The 19,621-nt window shown below is 39.0% G+C and overlaps 1 protein-coding gene across 5 annotated transcripts in view; it reads left to right on the top strand.

The window, feature by feature from the left end:
* The window catches only part of ATE1 (arginyltransferase 1), a 176,644-nt gene that overhangs the window by 3,588 nt on the left and 153,435 nt on the right, over window positions 1-19,621 (top strand). For 2 of the 5 annotated variants that reach the window (XM_046027786.1, XM_046027787.1), the window contains exons 3-7: window positions 876-938; window positions 5,787-5,890; window positions 7,654-7,908; window positions 13,051-13,283; window positions 15,162-15,290. In XM_046027786.1, coding sequence (XP_045883742.1) covers window positions 876-938; window positions 5,787-5,890; window positions 7,654-7,908; window positions 13,051-13,283; window positions 15,162-15,290 — 784 coding nt within the window. Of the gene's footprint in view, window positions 1-875; window positions 939-5,786; window positions 5,891-7,653; window positions 7,909-13,050; window positions 13,284-15,161; window positions 15,291-16,225; window positions 16,355-19,621 lie in introns of all 5 variants that reach the window. The other 3 variants (XM_046027789.1, XM_046027788.1, XM_046027790.1) reach the window with 2 other exon arrangements.

Raw genomic sequence — 19,621 nt, 5'->3', positions numbered from 1 at the left:
AGTTGTTAACGTTTTGCCAATCTTGTTTCATCAATTCTCCTTGCTCCCTGCGTGGAGTGAATGTGAGTGTCATTCTCACCCCCTCTCCAAGTACATGGGCTCAGTCCTCATCCTCAATTTGATGGTATTTGGAGGTGGGCCAAGTGATTAGGTCAGAGGGTGGAGTCCTCGCAAATGGGATTAGTGCCCTTGTAAAAGGGACCCAGAGAGCTCCCTTGCCCCTTCTGCCCTGTGAGCTTACAACAAAAATATGAACCAGGAAGCTTATCTTTACCAGACATAGAATATGATAGCACCTTGGTCTTGAACTTCCCAACCAAACTACGGGGAATACATTTATGTTGTTTATAAGCGCTCAGCCTGTGGCATATTGTTATATCAGCTTGAACAGACTAAGATGTTTCTTCCTCCCCCACAAAATAATTTAAAGCAATTTTGTGTATCCTATTAGTATACATGTTCCTAAGAAAGGTTTCTTTTTTCCTTTTTAATGCATCTATGATACCATTATCATCCTTTACACAGTAGTTCTTTGATGTCATCTGTTACTTAGTTTGAGTAGATTTTCCTCTGATTGCCTTTATGGTGTTGAGGATTGAAGGTGGGTTGAGACGTGGGAGGATTGCAGGTGCTGCTGAGAGGGTAACTGAAGTAAAGAAGTTTGGAGTACAGACATCAAGGGTTCGGAAAAGGCTGTACTCTGTCTTTGGTTTGTCTATGTTTGCAGGATGATTTAGGTTATGAAGAGTAAATCTAAATGTTTTTATGTTATTGGTTAGATTTTTACTCAAATTATTTTTGTGCTCCTATACTAGTCTTCTTTGGTACAAGTGAGAAATGTGTAAGACATTAACAAAACTACTTTTTAATTTTAGAAGTGGGAAATATGTGTACAAGCCTGTCATGAATCAAACATGCTGTCCTCAGTACACGATAAGGTAAGAAAGAGGATCTATATATAATTTTTTTTAAAAAAGATTTTATTTATTTATTTGACAGAGAGAGAGCACAAGTAGGCAGAGAGGCAGACAGGGGGTGGTGGGGGGAAACAGTCTCCCTGCTGAGCAGAGAGCCCGATGCGGGACTCAATCCCAGGACCCTGGGATCATGACCTGAACTGAAGGCAGAGGCTTTAATGCACTGAGCCACCCAGGCGCCCCGGATTTATATATAATTTGAAGAGTATGTATAATTCTTTAGTGACATCTTGCTTTTTTTACATGTTAATTTTCATTCCAGCTAGACTCTTTATAAAGAAAAGCAAATGAGTTGTATCTTTTCTACATACTGATGCTACATTTATACGTCATCAGTAGCTTTTAATAATACTGTTTAATAGTTTGGGTATAAATAGGATATGAAAAAGCATACTATTTAGCCGTCTTGTCAATGATTTCAGACATTGTGAGAATATTAGAAAATACTCAAATTACTTTTAGATATCAACTGTCTTATAGAATTTAGCTTGGGGCTTTCCACATTCTGGTGTCTGGCTGGATACAGTTGTCACACTCCAACAGTACTGTAGGATCTGTCGAAAGAGGAGGGGGAGGGCTGACGTTGAATCTGCCCCATACATTTAGAGTCCAGGTTTCCTCATTGTAAAACTTAAAAGTTTTCTTCTCAAGTTACAAAGATCCTCCTCTTCTCCCTTGGGCTCCTTGCCTTCCTCTTCTTCTGGTACGAAATAGGGAAAGTATGTTGCATTGTTAAGCATTGTCTACAGTTTCATTGTGAACATAATCTCCAGATAAAAAAGCAAACAACGGTTGTATCCATCATGTTTTGGCTGGTCCTCATAATCTTTCCCTTAGTTGCTCTTAATTTGCTTTGGGATTAAAGACTTTTGACAATCTGATGAAAAGTTACAGATCCTCTCTGCAGCAAAGCAAAACAAAAACGAGGGGGTGTATAGATAAAAATACGCAATAACATCTTGCATACTAATTTTAGGATGATCTTGGACTCCCAGTGGGCTCACAACGTTCCACTAATTCCTGGTTAAGAATCCTTTCTTTTATCTAACTGCTCATAGGACTGGAGCAATAAAGAGAAAAGTTGGGTGTCTGGTTTACTGACATCATCTCACTTACTATCCCAGGACAGCTGTGGTGTCCTCTTGCAGGTTTTTTTTTTTTTGTTTTTTTTTTTTTAAGATTTTATTTATTTATTTGACAGAGAGAGAAAGAGATATCATAGGTAGGCAGAGAGGCAGGCAGAGAGAGAGAGTGGGAAGCAGGCTTCCCAGCAAGCAGAGAGCCCAATGTGGGGCTTGATCCCAGGACCCTGAGATCATGACCTGAGCCGAAGGCAGAGGCTTAACCCACTGAGCCACCCAGGCACCCCAAATGTCCTCTTGCAGTTTTAATGGTTAAGAAGCAGTGACATCGTCAAAGACAGAAGTCCTCTTCCTTCAAATAACAATTTGTTACTGAATTATGGCCAGGATTCTGTTTAAATAAGTCTGGAGTTGATTTGCTAGAACCCTGAGTATCTCTAATCAGAAAAGGTTAAAAAAAAAAAAGTCCGTTTCGGTGGGTTAAAGAAAATGACCAAGCTTCTATAATTTATTGGGTGTCTCTCAATGCAAAGCACTGCTCTAGGTATATTGTTTTTATGAAAAGGAATTCAGTTAACCTTGCAAAACCAAAATAATTATAAAACGTGATTTTTTTTTTTTTTCATGAAATCACAAACATTTCCTGAATTGCTATCCTTTACACAGCTTCATTGTATGTATTGATATTATGGAGTCATTTACTGTTCTGTTTTTTTCTTTCTTTCTTTTTCTTTTTTTTTTTTTTTACTTTGTTAACGACAGTAGTTCTAATGAGACCTAATGTGAAGGCAAGGCAATTCTAACCTACAACGTAGCTTCTTGTTAGATGTCAGGGGCTGTATGTGAGTGAAAGTGAGGATGAACTTCCTTGGCTATGAATTTTTTTTGTTTTTTAGTTTTTATTTTTATATAGAATTATATGTGCTAGTAATTTAAAAATCAAACAATTCCATAAACTTATTTTGCAAAATTGCAGTCCCCTGAACCTCCCTATTTCCTGTTTCCCAGTGTACTCTCAAATTTTTAACTGATTTTTTTTTTCTTCTTTCTACCTTTAAGTGATGCGTTTATATAATTACAGAAACCTTATCTCATTACCTTTGGGTTTTTCTCATATTTCTGGGTTTCTCTTTTTAAAAGGTAAGGATTCAACTCTATTTTTTCTCATTATCTCTGAATTTCTCTCTTTGGAAGATAAGGATTTAATTTCACTTCATCCCTGTTGCGCCCTGTCATATTCAAGCTCCTTTTCGTCCTCATTGCTAACTTCTCAGCTCCGAAGATCGTAATATTGAATGGTGCAGTTGCTGTACCACGGCCTGTAAATGTGCCATATGGTCAAACCGTGCAGTGTACTAGGATTACATTTTCTTTCCTTCACAAGTTTTTGCTTTCCATAGTCTGTCTTTGTTTGCGTCGTCTTCTGGGTACCTACCCATCACCAGTCGATTTAAAAACTTCCCACAGCTGTGGTTGTTGAGATGCTTCAGGTCCTCTGTCACTTCTGTCCTCTTGATGAATCTCCGTGCTGTCTTCTGAGCTGCTGGGAGCTGGACAGGTTGTCGTTCCAGGGGACACATCGCTCTCGCCCTGGGATCTCTGTTTACTGCCGTCTTCGGGACTCTCTTTGGATCTCATGCTTTCCTTCTCCTCTGACCTCTTGGATTATTTCCTTGTTTTAGTGCAGCTCATCTTCCAACAGCTTTCTTGAGATAAAGCGCATGAGAAGTACCTTTTTAAGACTTTGTATGTTTGAAAAAAAATTTTGTTAAGAGAGAAAGAGCTAGTGCGCGAGTTGGGGTGGAGGCAGAGGGAGAGGGAGAGAGAGAATCCCAAGTAGGCTCCATGCTCAGCACAGAGAGCCTGACTTGGGGCCCCATCTCATGACCCTGAGATCATGACCTGAACCCAAACCAAGAGTCAGACGCTCAACCAACTGAGCCACCTACGTACCCCTGTTTGAAATGTTTTTTTTTTTTTTTTTTAAAGATTTTATTTATTTATTTGACAGAGAGAGATACAAGTAGGCAGAGAGGCAGGCAGAGAGAGTGAGAGGGAAGCAGGCTCCCTGCCGAGCAGAGAGCCTGATGCGGGACTCGATCCCAGGACCCTGAGATCATGACCTGAGCCGAAGGCAGCGGCCTAAACCCTGAGCCACCCAGGCGCCCTGTTTGAAATGTTTTGATTCACCCCTCAGACTTCTACTTTGGCCAGGCCATAGAAGTGTAGATTGGAAATAATTTTGCTTTAGAATTTTGAAGGCTTTGCCTCTGATTCTTGTTCCTTTGTCCAGAATGTTCTTTCTTTTTGTAAGGTGTTTTGTCCCCAGTGTTCTGATATTTCACATCTAATGATGTGTCTGTTTGCATCCATTGCATACAGACTTAAGGGGCCCTTCTTACTTGGGGCCTCCTATCGTATCCTTCACTTCACAGAAATTTTCTTTTATTATTTTGTTGAACTTCTTCCTGCGCACCCCTCCCTGCCGTTTTTTCTTCTCTTCTTTTATAATGTCTTCATTCGCATATTCAACTTTTATTTATTTACTTGTCAGAGAGAGAGTACAAGTAGGGGGAGAAGCAGGCAGAGGGAGAAGCAGGCTCCTTGCTGAGTGAGGAGCCCAATGCGGGACTCGATCCTAGGATCCTGGGATCCTGACCCGAGCGGAAGGCAGACGCTGAACCGACTGAGCCACCCAGGTGCCCGAGATATTGAACTTTTAGAATGAGCCCCTAATTTTTTTTTTTCTCTTCAGTTTTCCATCCCCTTTGTTGTATCTTTTGGAAAATTTCCTTGCTGTTTAATTGTTTATTTTCTTTGGATTCTCTCTCTCTCTCTCTTTTTTTTTTAAATAACCTCCCATTGTTGTGTGGCTGTAATAGCTAAAGAGAAAGAAGAGCTTGTTCTTCTTAGGATGTTTGCATTTTTAGGCTCTCTTCTCCCTGGGTATCCTGCTACCTTCTCCAGTGTTGTTGTTACTTGTCTTTGGAGAGGTTCTTCTTGACGATTCTGACTTTCCAGGGGTGGGGATCCTTGAATCTTGAGGGATCTCGAGGTCTAGTCACATTCTGGAGAGAAAGTGCTGGTGTTTGTGGCTGGGTTGGGGAATGGGTTGGAGGTCTCAGCATTCAGTAGGTACACTTTCATTTAAGCTTCCTGTTTCTAGTACATTTCCATTGCTTTCCACTGTGCCTGCATCCTCATGTGGGAGGCCCTATTTTTTACTCAGTGTGCCGCTTTCTCCTGGGTTGTGTGGGGAGTCATCTGTGTGGAGTGGTGGAGGGCATCAGACATCTAACTGCTTCCAGAATAGACTTTCAAGAGATCTATTTTCAGACCGCCTTCACGCTTATCTCCTGAGGTATCAGGTGTCAACCAGTCCCTAAAATTTGTAGGGGTAAGGCAGAGAAAATTAGTTATCATTCTGGCTTTTCCCACTGTTGGCTTAGGATTAACCCTTCTTTGGCTGCTAATTCAATTACCACTTGTGCCTGCTCTGTGCAGCTTCAGCATTTCTCCTCTTCTCTCTCTTTCAGTAATTTTTGTCTTTTTCTTTTTTTCCCATTCCTTTAGGTAGTTTTAGTGAGATTTGGGGTGGAACTAGAGGCTCTGTCAAGCCCTGCCTTTACCCAGAAATCCCAGGCATGAGTTTTGCCTTACTGTCCAGAACTCATTTTATTTCTTCTAGTTTGAGTTCACTTTTTAAATATTTATTTTGCTTTCCTAGGTGCCGACCTTTACAGTTTCAGCCATCAAAATCTCACAAGAAGGTTTTGAAAAAAATGTTGAAATTTCTGGCTAAAGGGGAAATTTCCAAAGGAAATTGTGAGGGTAAGATGAGTTGGGGCTTTAAAACCTCTTTACCTGCAGTTGATGTAGATTTCCAAGGTGGTCCCTTTCTGGTATTTCTTAAGTAGGGGACTGGGTCCTTACTGCGGTCAGGTAGTGCCGTTCCTCTGCTGGGGGGGATTGCTGCTGGTGTTGCTGTCACTGTTACCACTGGCCCGAAAGTCAGGGACATGGGGACTGTCTGTCAGGGAAAGTTTAGCCTCGGAAGAAGGTGGAGGACGGTTTTGATGATACTGTGATGTCTTGGAGTTTATTGGAACTTTAGTTTTCACAGTACTGCGACAACTCTTACCTTACTTGATCCTGATAGCACCTTGTGAGGTAAGTGGAAGGTGGTGTTACATCCGAGAAACAGGTGCTTCGGTGCATCTGACACAAGATTGCACAGTCGCTTTGGATGATGCGTAAAGCTCAGGTTTTCTGTGTTGGAGGAAGCCCTTACTTCAGTAAATCATAGTATCTGAAATTTTCTTATTTGTGTGATAAATTTTGAACTGTGAGTTAATTTCCTTCAAGATAATTAGAAACATTTAGTGAACTTTCGTTACAGATACTTTGCTTTTTCGGTTTTTTCAGTGTCTTGTCTTTTCCTTTTTAAAGTTTTCATGCAGGCAGTGCCGAATACATGCGCGTAATAATTGGGAATGCCGCCTGTCCTTAGAGCTCTTTCTCACTTCTGCCATAGAAAGTACTTAATCCTGGGAACCTCCCATCCCAGTTTTAACTTGTTAATATGGCCCAAGTGTGTTTTCAGTGCCCACAGTGTGCCCAGTCTCTGTTTTAAGCACTGGTGATACAGTGTCCAGCAGGACAGGTAAGTTCTTTGTCCTCCTATACTGTCCTTAACAGACCAAGATCCAGGACAGTCTGGAGACAGACTTGGTAGAACTATGAGCAGTAAAGAGGCGGGAAGGCTCGGGTCTAGAGGTTCAGGGGCAAATGGGCATTGGAAACATCAGAATTTTGGTGCAGCTCTGGTTAGTATTGTCTGTACGTAATCATGAAGACTAAGTTTTGTTAGTCAAACATTTTTTTCAGTGGCTGGGAATCCTGTTCTGAGTTTCAAAATTAATATTCAGATAAGCTTCAAGGTGCCTTCCATTTATAAATTGATGGTTGCTTGTCTTTACACATAGCTTTTATATTTGGTTCTTTATTTGACTTGTTACAGGCTTCTAAATTATTTATGTCTGCAGCTTAATTCATAAGAATGGTGTAGAATAGAATGGTAAACAGCCGTAACAGAAAGACATCAAAATGCAATGACTAAAAAGTAATCGAAGTCTGTTTCTTTCCTCATGTAACCATCCAGCATGGGTGTTCCATGTTAGTCTGCAACTCTGTCCCCTCCCTCCCCCCATCCGTTGTGGGACTCTCTTCAGTGTGTGATTTCCAAGGTCACTCTGGTTTTCACTAATCCAGCCAGTGGGTAGGATAAAGAGTGAAAGTTCAGGATTATAAAATTACTTTAAAAACAAGTGAGGCCAAATTGGGCATATCAATTTGGTTATGTTCCATTGGTGGGAGCTTGGTCACAACTTGCAGAGGGACTGGGGTGCATATCCTTGCTTGGGTGCCACAGTCTTAACTACAGCTGTGTTACTTTGGAAGCCAAGAGAATGGGTTTTATGCACACACAATAGTTTCTTCCACATGGGAAAGAAGGGGTATTTTTTTTTTCCTGTGTGTATCTTAACTGTGTCAGATGGCCTAGCTGATGGACTTTGACTTCTTCTGATTTGTAGATGAGCCCATGGAGCCCACCATGGAGGAGAGCGTTGCAGGTGACTTTGCATTAATAAATAAATTGGATATACAGTGTGACCTTAAAACACTTAGTGATGACCTCAAAGAGACCTTTGAGAGTGGAGAGAAGAAGAAAGGAAAAAGCCCAAAGAAAGAAGAACCTAAGGAATTAATTCAATCACAACATATAGAGGAGAAGTTGGGCTCTGGTGAGCCATCCCATCCAGTTAAAGTGCACATGGCTCCTAAGCCAGGTAAGGCAAGTTTGCTCTGTGGTCATTTTAAAATCCTAGTAGGTGATTTTCTTTGTGCTTGAGACTTTGTAGCCTTTGGGCTCTCCCATCAGTTAAACACACGAATTATGTGAAAGCTGCAAAATAGATCCATATATTGTACAATTTAGTATTACCTGGATTTAGATGGACAGATCATATTTTTAAAAAATGCTATGTCTAAAAAGCCTGCAATAATAGTTTTATTATCTCCAAATACAGATATTTTAAAAGAGTTCCATTTCTTCTTACTACCTTAGGATCCTAGAGGTTTGAGAATCAAATTTTATCTGTGAAAAGATATGCTGCTAAACATTTTTATTTTTGGTGTGAAATGAGAAAAAGTAAATTTTGGGTATCATGTTCAAAAGTACAGACATTAAAGTTCCTTAGTTTGTCATTAGATTTCTTTACGGATCATAATGAATTTTAGTTTAAAAATTTCCAAATTTTGATATTTAACTTCACCTTTAAGAAGGTCAAAAAGTTTTTTTCTATATTTTCACTTGTAAAAGAATTAGATTTTAAAAATGTGTCCAACATTGGGGCACCTGGGTGGCTCATTTGGTTAAGTGTCTGACTCTTGATTTCGGTTCAGGTCATGATCTCTTAGTCCTGAGATCAAGCCCCATTTCTGGCTCTGGGCTCAGCGCAGAGTCTGTTGAAGAGTCTTTCTATTCCTCTGTCCCTTTCTCTCTTTCAAATAAATCTTTATAAAAATAATGTATCCAGCGGGGCACCTGGGTGGCTCAGTGGGTTAAAGCCTCTGCCTTCGGCTCAGGTCATGATCCCAGGGTCCTGGGATCGAGCTCCGCATCAGGCTCTCTGCTCTGCAGGGAGCCTGCTTCCCTTCCCCTCTCTCTGCCTGCCTTTCTGCCTACCTGTGATCTCTGTCTGTCAAATAAATAAATAAAAATCTTAAAAAAAAAAGATATCTTAAAATAAATACATCTTTAAAAAAAATAAAAGAATTTTCAAATACATATTCACAGTACCACCATTGCACCTAAGTAAGATTCCTTATTGTTACTGAATAGTCTGTGTTCGAGTTCTCAATTTTTAGTATTTGTTTGCATCAGGATCCAAACACAGCCACATATTGCAGTTGGCTGACACAGTTAGAAAACCCCTGTAGCTCTGTAGGTTCCTTCCATCACTCCCACTTTTTTATTTGCACTTTGTTGAAGAAACTAGGTTGGCTGTTCTGGGTTGTCTGATTACATCCGCAGTGCAGTTTAACATACTCCTTTACCTGCCTGTAAGTTGATGGTTGGATCTAGAGAGTCAAGATTAAATCAGTTCAGAGTTAAGATTAAATTGTATTTTGGTTTTTGGTGTTTCAGTTTTGTTTTGCTTTTTCAGGAAGAGAGAGAAGTCTTAATCAGATTCAAGTTCAAATTATTTATTTGAGTGGGGTAAGGTTACTTCATGGGTGGTGGGAGGTTCTTTCAGGAGACACATAATGTCTGGGTACCTCTCTTTGTTAGTGCAAATAGCCATGGGTCAGTGCTCAATGCCTAAATCCATTGATCCATTAGATATTCTGTCATTCATTTTTCATTTACTAGCTGGATACTTCCGTAAACAGAACCTCTTCTCATCTGTTTCCCACGGAATTCAGAAAAGCAAGAGGAATGCTTGATTCTTGCATTTTATTGTCCATCCTACAAAATAACTCTTCTAACAGTGACTAGTTAATCAATCTTTCTTTTCTCTCTTTCTTTCTTTCTTTCTTTCTTTCTTTCTTTCTTTCTTTCTTTCTTTCTTTCTTTCTTTGTTTCTGGTATTATTGTGAACTCATGGATCTAAACACATTGGCTGTGTCTTAATTCTTTGCTCCTGTGGGAATTTCTCTAAGTTGCCTTCTAGTTTTTGGGGGGATAAAATGGTAGTAGTCATGCAGCTTCCTATGACCTGAGGCTCCTGGATCATCTTGTACAGCCATTTCTCCAAGGAGTATGTATCGTATTGATACTTGCAGTTCAAATTCAGGACTATCATATTTTTACATGTTTGTTTGACATTTAGATCTTCTTTTCTTCCACACTGAGAAACCTGGTTCTCAAGGACACAGAGAATGGTAGAATTAGAATTAGAATTAGAATATTGCAGTTACGCACTTGCCTTACCCTATCAAACACAAAGTTTTAGAATAACAATTCCAGCCTGATCTTCAGCATGTGATTACTAAAACACTAAGAAAAAAGTTTGCTGTTTTTTTCCCTTTATGATATTTCTCATTAAAAACTTGAGACGATTTTAAAATGTAGGAACCTCTGGATTTTCTCCTGAGGCATGCATCTCCTTTTTATTTTAAAAATGTTAAAAGTATATTTCCTGAAACATAATTAGAAATTATGCAGGTCTATTGAACTCTATTTAAAACTCTTGGGACTAATCTAGGATCCTTGAGTGGTGTGAGCCTCTGTGGTGCGGGGTTGGTATGGTGTATTGATTTTATATTGATCTGTTCCCATTCTGTTGAAGGATCTTACTGATCTGGGGGAATCTTTATCCCCTAAATAAGCTGAAATCCTAATTTGCTGTCTATTGCAGTTGGTAATGTGATAGTACATATGTGTAGAGTAAAGCAACCACAGTAAGTATTGTTTGCTTAGTCCAAAGAATTAATTAGTGTGGGGCTGACATAGGTGGGATTTCTGAGAAAAAATGCTGAAAACTTGTTTCTCACTTCACTCCAGTTTCATAATTTGTTCATAGTTTTGCAACTTTGGTAGGGAATGTAGTTTTAGATAACTTTTAGAAAATGCAGGGATTTTGTGTGTGTGTGTGTGTTTGTTTGTTTGTTTTTGCCTTATTACAATTTATGGGATACCTGTATAGGTAAAACATTGTAGGAATTGGTGGTGCATATGATAGCTAATAATAGATAGCCCTAATTAAATAGTGGGGTTTTTTTTTTTTAAAGATTTTATGTATTTATTTGTGAGAGAGAGAGGGAGAAAGAGCATGCACAAGTGGGGAGGAAGGGCAGAGGGAGAAGCAGAGTCCCCGCGGAGTGGGGAGCCTGACGCGGGGCTCGGTCTCAGGACTCTGGGATCATGCCTGAGCCGGAGGCAGACCTAACTGAGCCACCCAGGTACCCAGTAGTAGGTACTGTTTTATGAGCGACATATGTGTTAACTCATTTAATCCTCACAGAATTCCATTGGTAGGATTGGTTATTATCTTATTTGTATAGACAAGGAAACTTGCCCAAGGTCCTCTAGCCAGTGACAGAGATGACCTCAGGCAGCCCATGTCAGAGAGCGTGCTCTTCAACAAATGTTCTTGTGCCTCTCAGAACAAATTTGAGGAAGACAGATTCCCGGGCCAAAGAAAATTCATTCTCTAATGCAATAAAATAATGGTTAGTTATAGAATCAGTCCTTTGTTGCCTGGTTATTAGAATTATTCAAAGTCTGTTTCTATATGTAAAGTTTGTTTTAAATTGGAAAACATGTTAGTGAAGTAATATGATTTTACTATTAGTGAAGTCACTATTTTCTCATCAAATTTGTTTTTAAATAAGACTTTTATTTGAGCGAACGAACATGCGTGAGCCCGGGAAGGGACAGAGGGAGAGGGAGAATCCCAAGCCGACTCTGTGCTGAGCATGAAGCCAGACCCGGGACTCCATCTCATGACCCTGAGATCAAGACCTAAGCCGAAATTAAGAGTCAGACGCTCAACTAACTGAGCCACCTGGGCACCCTGTATCAGATGCATTTTTTTTGACCAGCTCTTGGTCTCTGGCAAGTCCCTTAACACCCTGAGTCTTGAATTTCTTTTCTATAAAATTGAACTTGCTAGTCTTGTAGAACTTCATATTGCTAACTTTTACATGATTTGTAAATACTGTTTTAGGATCTTTTTTTTTTTTATATTTTATTTATTTATTTGACAGAGAGAGATCACAAGTAGATAGAGAGGCAGGCAGAGAGAGAGAGAGGGAAGCAGGCTCCCTGCCGAGCAGAGAGCCCGATGCGGGACTCGATCCCAGGACCCCGAGATCATGACCCGAGCCGAAGGCAGCGGCTTAACCCACTGAGCCACCCAGGCGCCCCTGTTTTAGGATCTTAAAATAACACTTTTATTTTGTTAATGACCTTAAAAAAATTACAAAAGTATGTTCATTGTTAGAGAATTTGGAGAAAAGAGAACACCGCAAGAACAAAAAACAAGAACAGTCCTTTCTCTACTTCTAGACCCATGTAAAATGACTGTTACGTTTCTTTCTAGGCTTTTTTAAAAGTATTTTTCATGTATCTATTTATACGTAAGTGGAATTATTTTTTAACCTTGTGTAATGACAAATCCCTGAAAATTTCTAAGCATTTCTAATGACTGATAGTCTGTGGTTTAACTGTTTTAAAAATTGTATAATTATTCTGTTATTGGGCATTTAAATTATTTTGAAGTTTTCATTTGTGTTCATTATTTGCCTCTACTTCTTAATGATCTTCTCAACATCAAGTCCCTGAAGACTCTGCTAGATGAAAGGGCACTTACTAAAATTTGTGGTTTATTTTAGTTAAAATTTTCATATCTTAAAGGCCTTTTAATTTGGTATTTGCTCTTTTAATTTAAACAAAACTCTCATTAACTGGAGCTGAACAAATGAGACCCCATCCATTTGTTAGATGGAGAGACACAAATACTTTCAAGTAAGCAAGAGTATTTTTTCATCAAAAAACCTGCTGGAGTGTTTTCTTACACCCAGGTCCTAAGCATGTATTTATGTCCACCAGCGCTTTGAGAGGAATGTCCCTCAAGGATGGGCTTGAAATAGCCATGTCCTAGAGTAGAAGACATTTGATTATGTTTTTTGAACTTACAAAGGCAGAAAAGTGGATGAATACTAATTTTTTTTTATTTTCATAGTAAGAGCTGTGTGAAAAGTTTCTGTGACTATTTACTTTCTTTGACAGTTCCTACATCCAAGTTAGAATTTTAAGATCAACTTAAGGCTCTACATCAGAATCTTCTGAAACACCTATCTACAAAGCTAACCTAACTGTTGGAACTCTAGATTTAATTCTGTAGAATCTTTGAGACTTTGGGGAAAAACAAAAGAATTCAGAGTCAGGCGTGATTGGTTTAATATTTTGCAATTATTTTTAGGCAAAGGGGCAGATTTGAGTAAGCCTCCATGTCGGAAAGCAAAGGAAATCCGAAAAGAAAGGAAAAGGTTAAAACTCATGCAGCAGAACCCGGCTGGAAAACTTGAGGGTTTCCAGGCTCAAGATGAACCACCATCTTTGTTTCCACCAAAGGCTAATAAATCCAACCAGCCCAAATCACTTGAAGATTTAATTTTTGAATCTCTACCAGAGAATGCATCACACAAGTTAGAGGTACTTTGGAGGGTGTTTAATTTTACTTATTTGTTGTTGATACCTTGTTTATTTTCATTTGAGGTTATCCTACTCAGTTGATATTTTGCTATTTAAATAATGGGAAATTATAGTGAGTTGGGATGAAGTAGCATTTGTATTTACTAAGTTAACTGCTATTTGAGAAAAACATTTTTTTAAGATTTAAAATAAATACTTCAGGCGGTTCGGTTACTGAAGTTGTGAAAATAATTCCAGTTACTGTGTTAGCATGTTACTGTGTAAGGGACTCTGGCTTATTGTATCCCTTGATTGAAATTTAGTATGCCATTTAAAATTTCATTTTTAGCAGTTTGGTTCGATTGTGAAGGAGAACAGGTCACACCAGCAGATCACGGTTCTACCCATTCTAGTGGGTACTCTAGTGGGAGCACCCGTGCCGGCCAGCAGTTAGGAATTGACTAAGTAGTACTCGGTGGCACTACTTTAATCTTCTCTCAGTAATGCTCTCAAACCTCTGTAGGCATAGTATGATTACTTCTAGAGTATTCCCATTATTTTTGATTTACATTCCAGATTAAATCTGCATTCTTCAGTATTTGGTATTTATACATTTTTTCCCTGAAATATTAATGATAATGATTTTATTATGTTCTCATATCTCATTCATAACTGCTCAGCCTTTGAATTTGTAGCTTAATACCATCTGAGAGCTTCACTAAGGACCTGATATTGAAAATTAACTTTAACAGACTCTAAACCTTAGGATCATATATATATTATCAGACAGAAATCTTAACAACTTTGACTGTTCTAATCCCTTAGCTGCTCTGATTTTGGTATTGACTTTCTCGTTCTCAAATTGTAAAGAGAATTGGACATGCTCCTTAAAGTATAGAACAGCAGTTCTACAATAGGCGGCTTTTACTTTTTTAATGTAACTATACCTTGGATGGGCAGAGGTTTTTTTGTCCACCGTGTGTTTATATTACTCTTTGTTTGCAGAAGAATTACTTCTTATGGCACATGTGAAAATTTTCCAGTTAGCCTTTTTGTTACATTTCATTTGATTTCCCGTTTGACTCTTCTGTTTTGCTAACACATTTTAACTGGTTAGTAATAATCACTATTAAAATAAGTGTTCACCGTTACTGTGCCGCTACTATTGTTAACTCATCCTCATTTTGTGTGTGAGGAAACCAGGGCACAGAGAGGCAAATTTATCTGCTTGACCAAGATGGTGACATGAAAATTTGAGTAAGAGAAATCCAACTTTAGGGTCTTTGTTCTTAGCTATGCCATGAAATAGGAATACTTTTTGAGGATTGTCTTTCACAGTTATGAAAAAAAATTTTAAGTTTAGAGTTAGCAGTGATGCATAAAGAATGTCTAAAAAATATATTCCCATTTTTAGTTTTTCTGAATGATTTACTGAGTAGGGTTCCATAGTGTAATGGTTAGCACTCTGGACTCTGAATGATTTACTGAAGGTGAGTTGCATACAACTAGAATTTAGGAGTATTTATTTGTGTTTGTGTCTTGAGTGCCAGAAGTGTTCTGCCATTTTCCAATAGAGTCAATCTTCCATACTTCAGTCGTAGATCGTAGTCCTCAGAACTGTACCCCTGAGACAAATAATACATTATATGTTAAAAAAGAAAAAAAAAATCTTAAGAGTTTAGATAGGATCTTTTGCCTTTTTAATAAGTCTGGAAGTTGGAGAAGTAACTTTTTAAAGAAAAATTTACTTTCCTGTTCATTTGTAGTGTTAAAATATTATATGTGCATGCTTTAATATTTGTGTGGAAACTTTGGGTTCTTTTTGGGTGGGAGTGACTGTTAATGTGTATTCTGTGGAATAAATAATTAATGAACATTGTTTTTTAACTCCTTCTGAAGGTGAGGGTGGTGAGATCATCTCCACCAAGTTCTCAGTTCAAAGCCACATTTCAGGAGTCTTACCAGGTCTATAAACGTTACCAGATGGTTATTCACCAGGACCCACCTGATAAACCAACTGTGAGCCAGGTCAGCAGGCCAAGTGTAATTTTTCTGTGCAAATGGAACTTTCCCCTCCATTTGATACCATTGTATTATAACTTGATTTATTTGTGGTACATTTTATTTATATTCAATTGGCAGCATATCTGCAAAAGGATAGGGATGTGGAGTAACGAACGTTCTGAAAGTGCAGATTTTACCTAGGACATGCGAAGTGCCAGTCACGCGTAATTGCAAAGTGGAAAGTAGCACGTAAAATGAATTGTCTTTAACGTTGCTGTGTCTGGATGTATTTATCTAAAAATTAGTAATAAGTGGAGCTCAAAGATAAAATACTTATGAGAAAAAACAAAAAAGTCTTTGTATTTTTACGATAGGCATGTTTGCATGACATGGTTAATAGGCCTTATCTCCTTTTCAAAGTCATGTGTAGACAGAGTTCATGACAGCTAAATTATACTTTGTTGATGTCATCCCCATACACAACTGAGTGGGACTAGAAAAGTAAGATCGTAGAATTTTTTTTTAAGATAAGAGAATATTTTGATAGAAGTTCTCATATGCTTGTCATTTTATAAATCAGAATACCCAAGAAAAATGTGGAAGGGGAAAAACATTAATACACTTAATAGTAGCAGAGGGGACAGAAGTAGTGGCCACTACCATGAGCCACACTGTTGACTCTGCAGAGAATCACAATACGTAGAAAGAGTAAAAAACAAAAGAAAAATGAATTGTCCTGGCCCTTAGAAGTTAAAAATTTTCCTAAGTGTTAGTACAAAGTTGGCGCTTTAGGCTCTGGGCCAGTCACCACATTCCGGGGTTAATTCATTGCCTGAAAACTCCAGCGCTGAGCTTTGGAAGTGGATTTGCGGAGATCTTACTCTAGCCTCACCTTCAGAAGCACATCAGGGGGGAGAGATGTTTCAACAGCATTTGCTTGTATTTTCCTTGCTCTGAAGGTGAGGTTAGTACCTGTCTCCTTTGAGGACCCAGAGTTCAAGTCGTCCTTCAGCCAGTCATTTTCTTTATATGTCAAGTATCAAATGGCCATACACCAGGATCCGCCTGATGAATGTGGGAAGACGGAGGTACCTTTTGTGAAACATTTTTTCCTATCTTGATGAGGTTGTCTCTGAAGAAGGATAATATAGAACTTTCTTTTGCTATTTTCTTATTTGTTAAGTAGAGCCGATGATCCTTTTCGGTGTATGTTAACTAAACTTTTATGAAAACCAGCCCTACATGTGAGCATTTAAGTCCTGCAGGAAAAAGGAGAGGTTCGTATTCAGGGCTCTTTCCAAGTACCTGGCGTAGTGTGTTTATGTGTTCATCATAAGGCTGAGTCCGCAAACACCGCTGATGCTGCTTATGTGCCAGACCTGACCCTGGGCACGAAGGGAAGAGTCTCTGCCTTCGAGGGGTTGATAAACACATGGGAAAGATGGACCAGTGAACAAACATATCTTAACAAGAAGCCAGTGGGAAAGAATTAAGTATGTTGAGATTATGTAGACTATGACATAAACAAGCATTTACTGAGGGCCTGTGTTTTCCAGGCTGGAAAGATGTAGATGGGGAGAGATGGCAGAGTTGTCAGGGGGGGATATATTACAAGGAAGATGCCAACAGGTGCAGAAGAATTAAAGTTTGGATTTGTTTGTTTGTTTTAATGACACAGACTGTGTTAGATGAAAAGAGATGATTAGTAAGACAGAGACAGGAGTTAATGCTGGATGTGCCCAGAGAGAGGGCTGACTCTCAGGTCTCCCAGAACCTGACTGGGGGAAGTGTGGTCTGCAGACCAACAGCATCCACCTGGGATGCAGAATCTGGGGCCCCACTTAAGCCCCGCTGAATCCACATCTGCATTTTGAATTGGGTTTCTGGGCGATTTGAATGCCCATTCCGGTTTGGGAAGTGCTTCTGTAAGTTCCCCATTGAGACATGCAGCTGTGGGAGATAGTGTTTACAAATAGTAAGGAGTCTGCCAGGTGCAAAAACTCCCTTTGATATTCTCAGGGGTCTTACCCCTTCTGGACATTACTACTTCCTGTATTACCTGGAGATTCTGGCCCTGAGCTTCCTGCTTACCAGGTATGAATGGTTGGGCCATGACACCAGGCAATGATCTGATGTGTGTACTGGGTATAGATTACTTTCTGGAACTTCGCCCACTTAGGCCTCAGACCTCCGTGGAGTCTGGTCCTGCGCACTAGTCCATTGCTAACGGCATTCACGGCCTGACTGGGACAACGGGGCAGGCAGTTCAGTGCCATTAGGGTTAGCTATTGAATTAGTTAGTAGGGGACGCCAGCTGAGTATGGGCCTGGAGGTTACGGAGGTTTTCCGAAGGAGGTAACTTCTGAGCTATGTCTTTAAAGAGTAAGTGAATGTTTGTCGGGCCAAAAAGGAGAATGGCATCCTTGGCAACAGGGCTATATGTAAGAAGTATAAAATGCCACCTATGGAATATTCTTGCTGAAGAAATTGAACCTGAATTATAAGCTTCTAGATGGAATAGTCAGTTCACAAAAAATACGAGTGATAAAGGATTATTTAAAATGATACCTGGGCATTTCTGTGAGACAAATATATAATAAACAGTGTTTTGTTTTCTTCTTTAAAAGGGAAATGTCTAGATTAAAAGTTATAAACTTTAAAAAATATATAACTGCAGTGCCATAATCCGCCCAGCAAGCTTAACAATAAATTATGCCTTCTCATGCCCAGTACATACTCAGTTTTCTTTAGTTTTCTCAATTTTTTTTTTAGTGTCTTTTTATAATTGGTTTTTTTGGATAGGGATTCATGTAAGATCTATACATCTCATTTGGTTGAACATCTTTTAATTTAAAGTAAATTTCCCTCTTGTTTTTAATAGCATTTTTTAAAGAAACTGGGTTGTTTATCTTAGAATTAATTTTGCTTCTGTTGATACTTTTTGAAAATGTAAGCATATATACATGCAGTATCTGTGTGTGTGCTTGTGTGTGATCTTTCTGAGTATATAGTGTGCGTGTGTATGTGTGTTTTTACAACATACCAGTACATATACTGAGATACACACGTTTCCCGCTATTTATTATATGAACGTAGTATACTTGGAGGTCACACAAGAACAATATATAGGAAAAAAAAAGAGCAATATATAGAGAGCTTCATTTTCTAGCTGCTGAGTACTAGAATGGTTTCTTCATTCTGACTTTACTGGTGGCCGTTTGGCAGTGTCTAGTCTTTTACCCTTGTGTAGTGTTGCAGTGAGTACCTTGTACATAGAATCATTTGTTTTTTTGTCACTATGTCTTTGTTAGAAGCTTCCGGATTGCTGGGTCGTCATTTAGTCTCCAGAGGGATTCCTTTTCCCAGGGGTTGTACCCTTTTGTAGCCAGCAATCTATGTGAATACCTGCCCGTTCCTCCATGGCCTCCGTCATTGAGATTTTGTAAGAGTTTGAGTTTTTGCCATATATATGCAAATTAAATTTGTGTGATTTAAATTTCCATTCCTGTTATCGTAAATGAAATTGAGCATGTTTTCTTATGTTTAAAATCCTTTTGAGTTTTATATTCTGTGAACCACATGGTCATAGTTTTGCTTGTTTTTCTAGGAATACTTTCCTTTCCATTTCTTAGAAACTGTTTATATATTAAAAACCTAAGCCCTTGGGGCAAAAGTTGCAGATACTCCTCTGTAGTTTGCCATTTATTTATTTATTTTTTTTTACTTTGCTTATGGTGTCTTGCAGTGCCAAAGTTGGTTATTATACCATCATATAATCAAGGGGCCAGAATTTGTAGACCTTAAGGTCTTGGACTTTAACCTTAGTAGTAATAAAGAATGATTGAAAGATTTTAGATAGTGGAGCTAGAGAATTCCATTTCGTTGTTAAGAAATGTATTAGGACTTGATAGGCAACAGAAACCAAGGTGGAATTGATTTTAAGAAAGGATTTATTTGCATATGTAACAAAGAAGTTTTGGCTTCAGTAGATCTCAGGAAAATACCACTAGCGTCTCTTGCTTGTGGTCTCCCAGCTTGCTTTCTTTGTGAGGTTGGGAGTCTGAAGTAGGCACGTGGTGGCAGAGATGAATACTGCCAGTTTAAGGTACGTTGTTTTCACAGCACGTGATGTCAGCGAAAAATAATGCGCGCGTTTTTTCAGTAAGAAGTCCCGAGGAAGGTACTGATTGGCCCAAGTTGAGATGCATTCTTATCCCTGAACCAGTAAAAAGTATCTGTTGTACCCTCTCCATCCTCTTCCTACCAGTATGACTTTAAGTCCATCATGCCTCATCCGCTCTGCCTCAAGTCTCACCACTCTGAAACGAGACCCCCCCCGCCGCAGACGCCTCCAC

Source organism: Meles meles, chromosome 13, assembly GCF_922984935.1.
Source record: "Meles meles chromosome 13, mMelMel3.1 paternal haplotype, whole genome shotgun sequence".
In the NCBI taxonomy this organism is placed as follows: Eukaryota; Metazoa; Chordata; class Mammalia; order Carnivora; family Mustelidae; genus Meles; species Meles meles.
The sequence above is the reverse complement of the archived record's forward strand: the minus strand, read 5'-3'. Positions and strand labels throughout refer to the sequence as shown.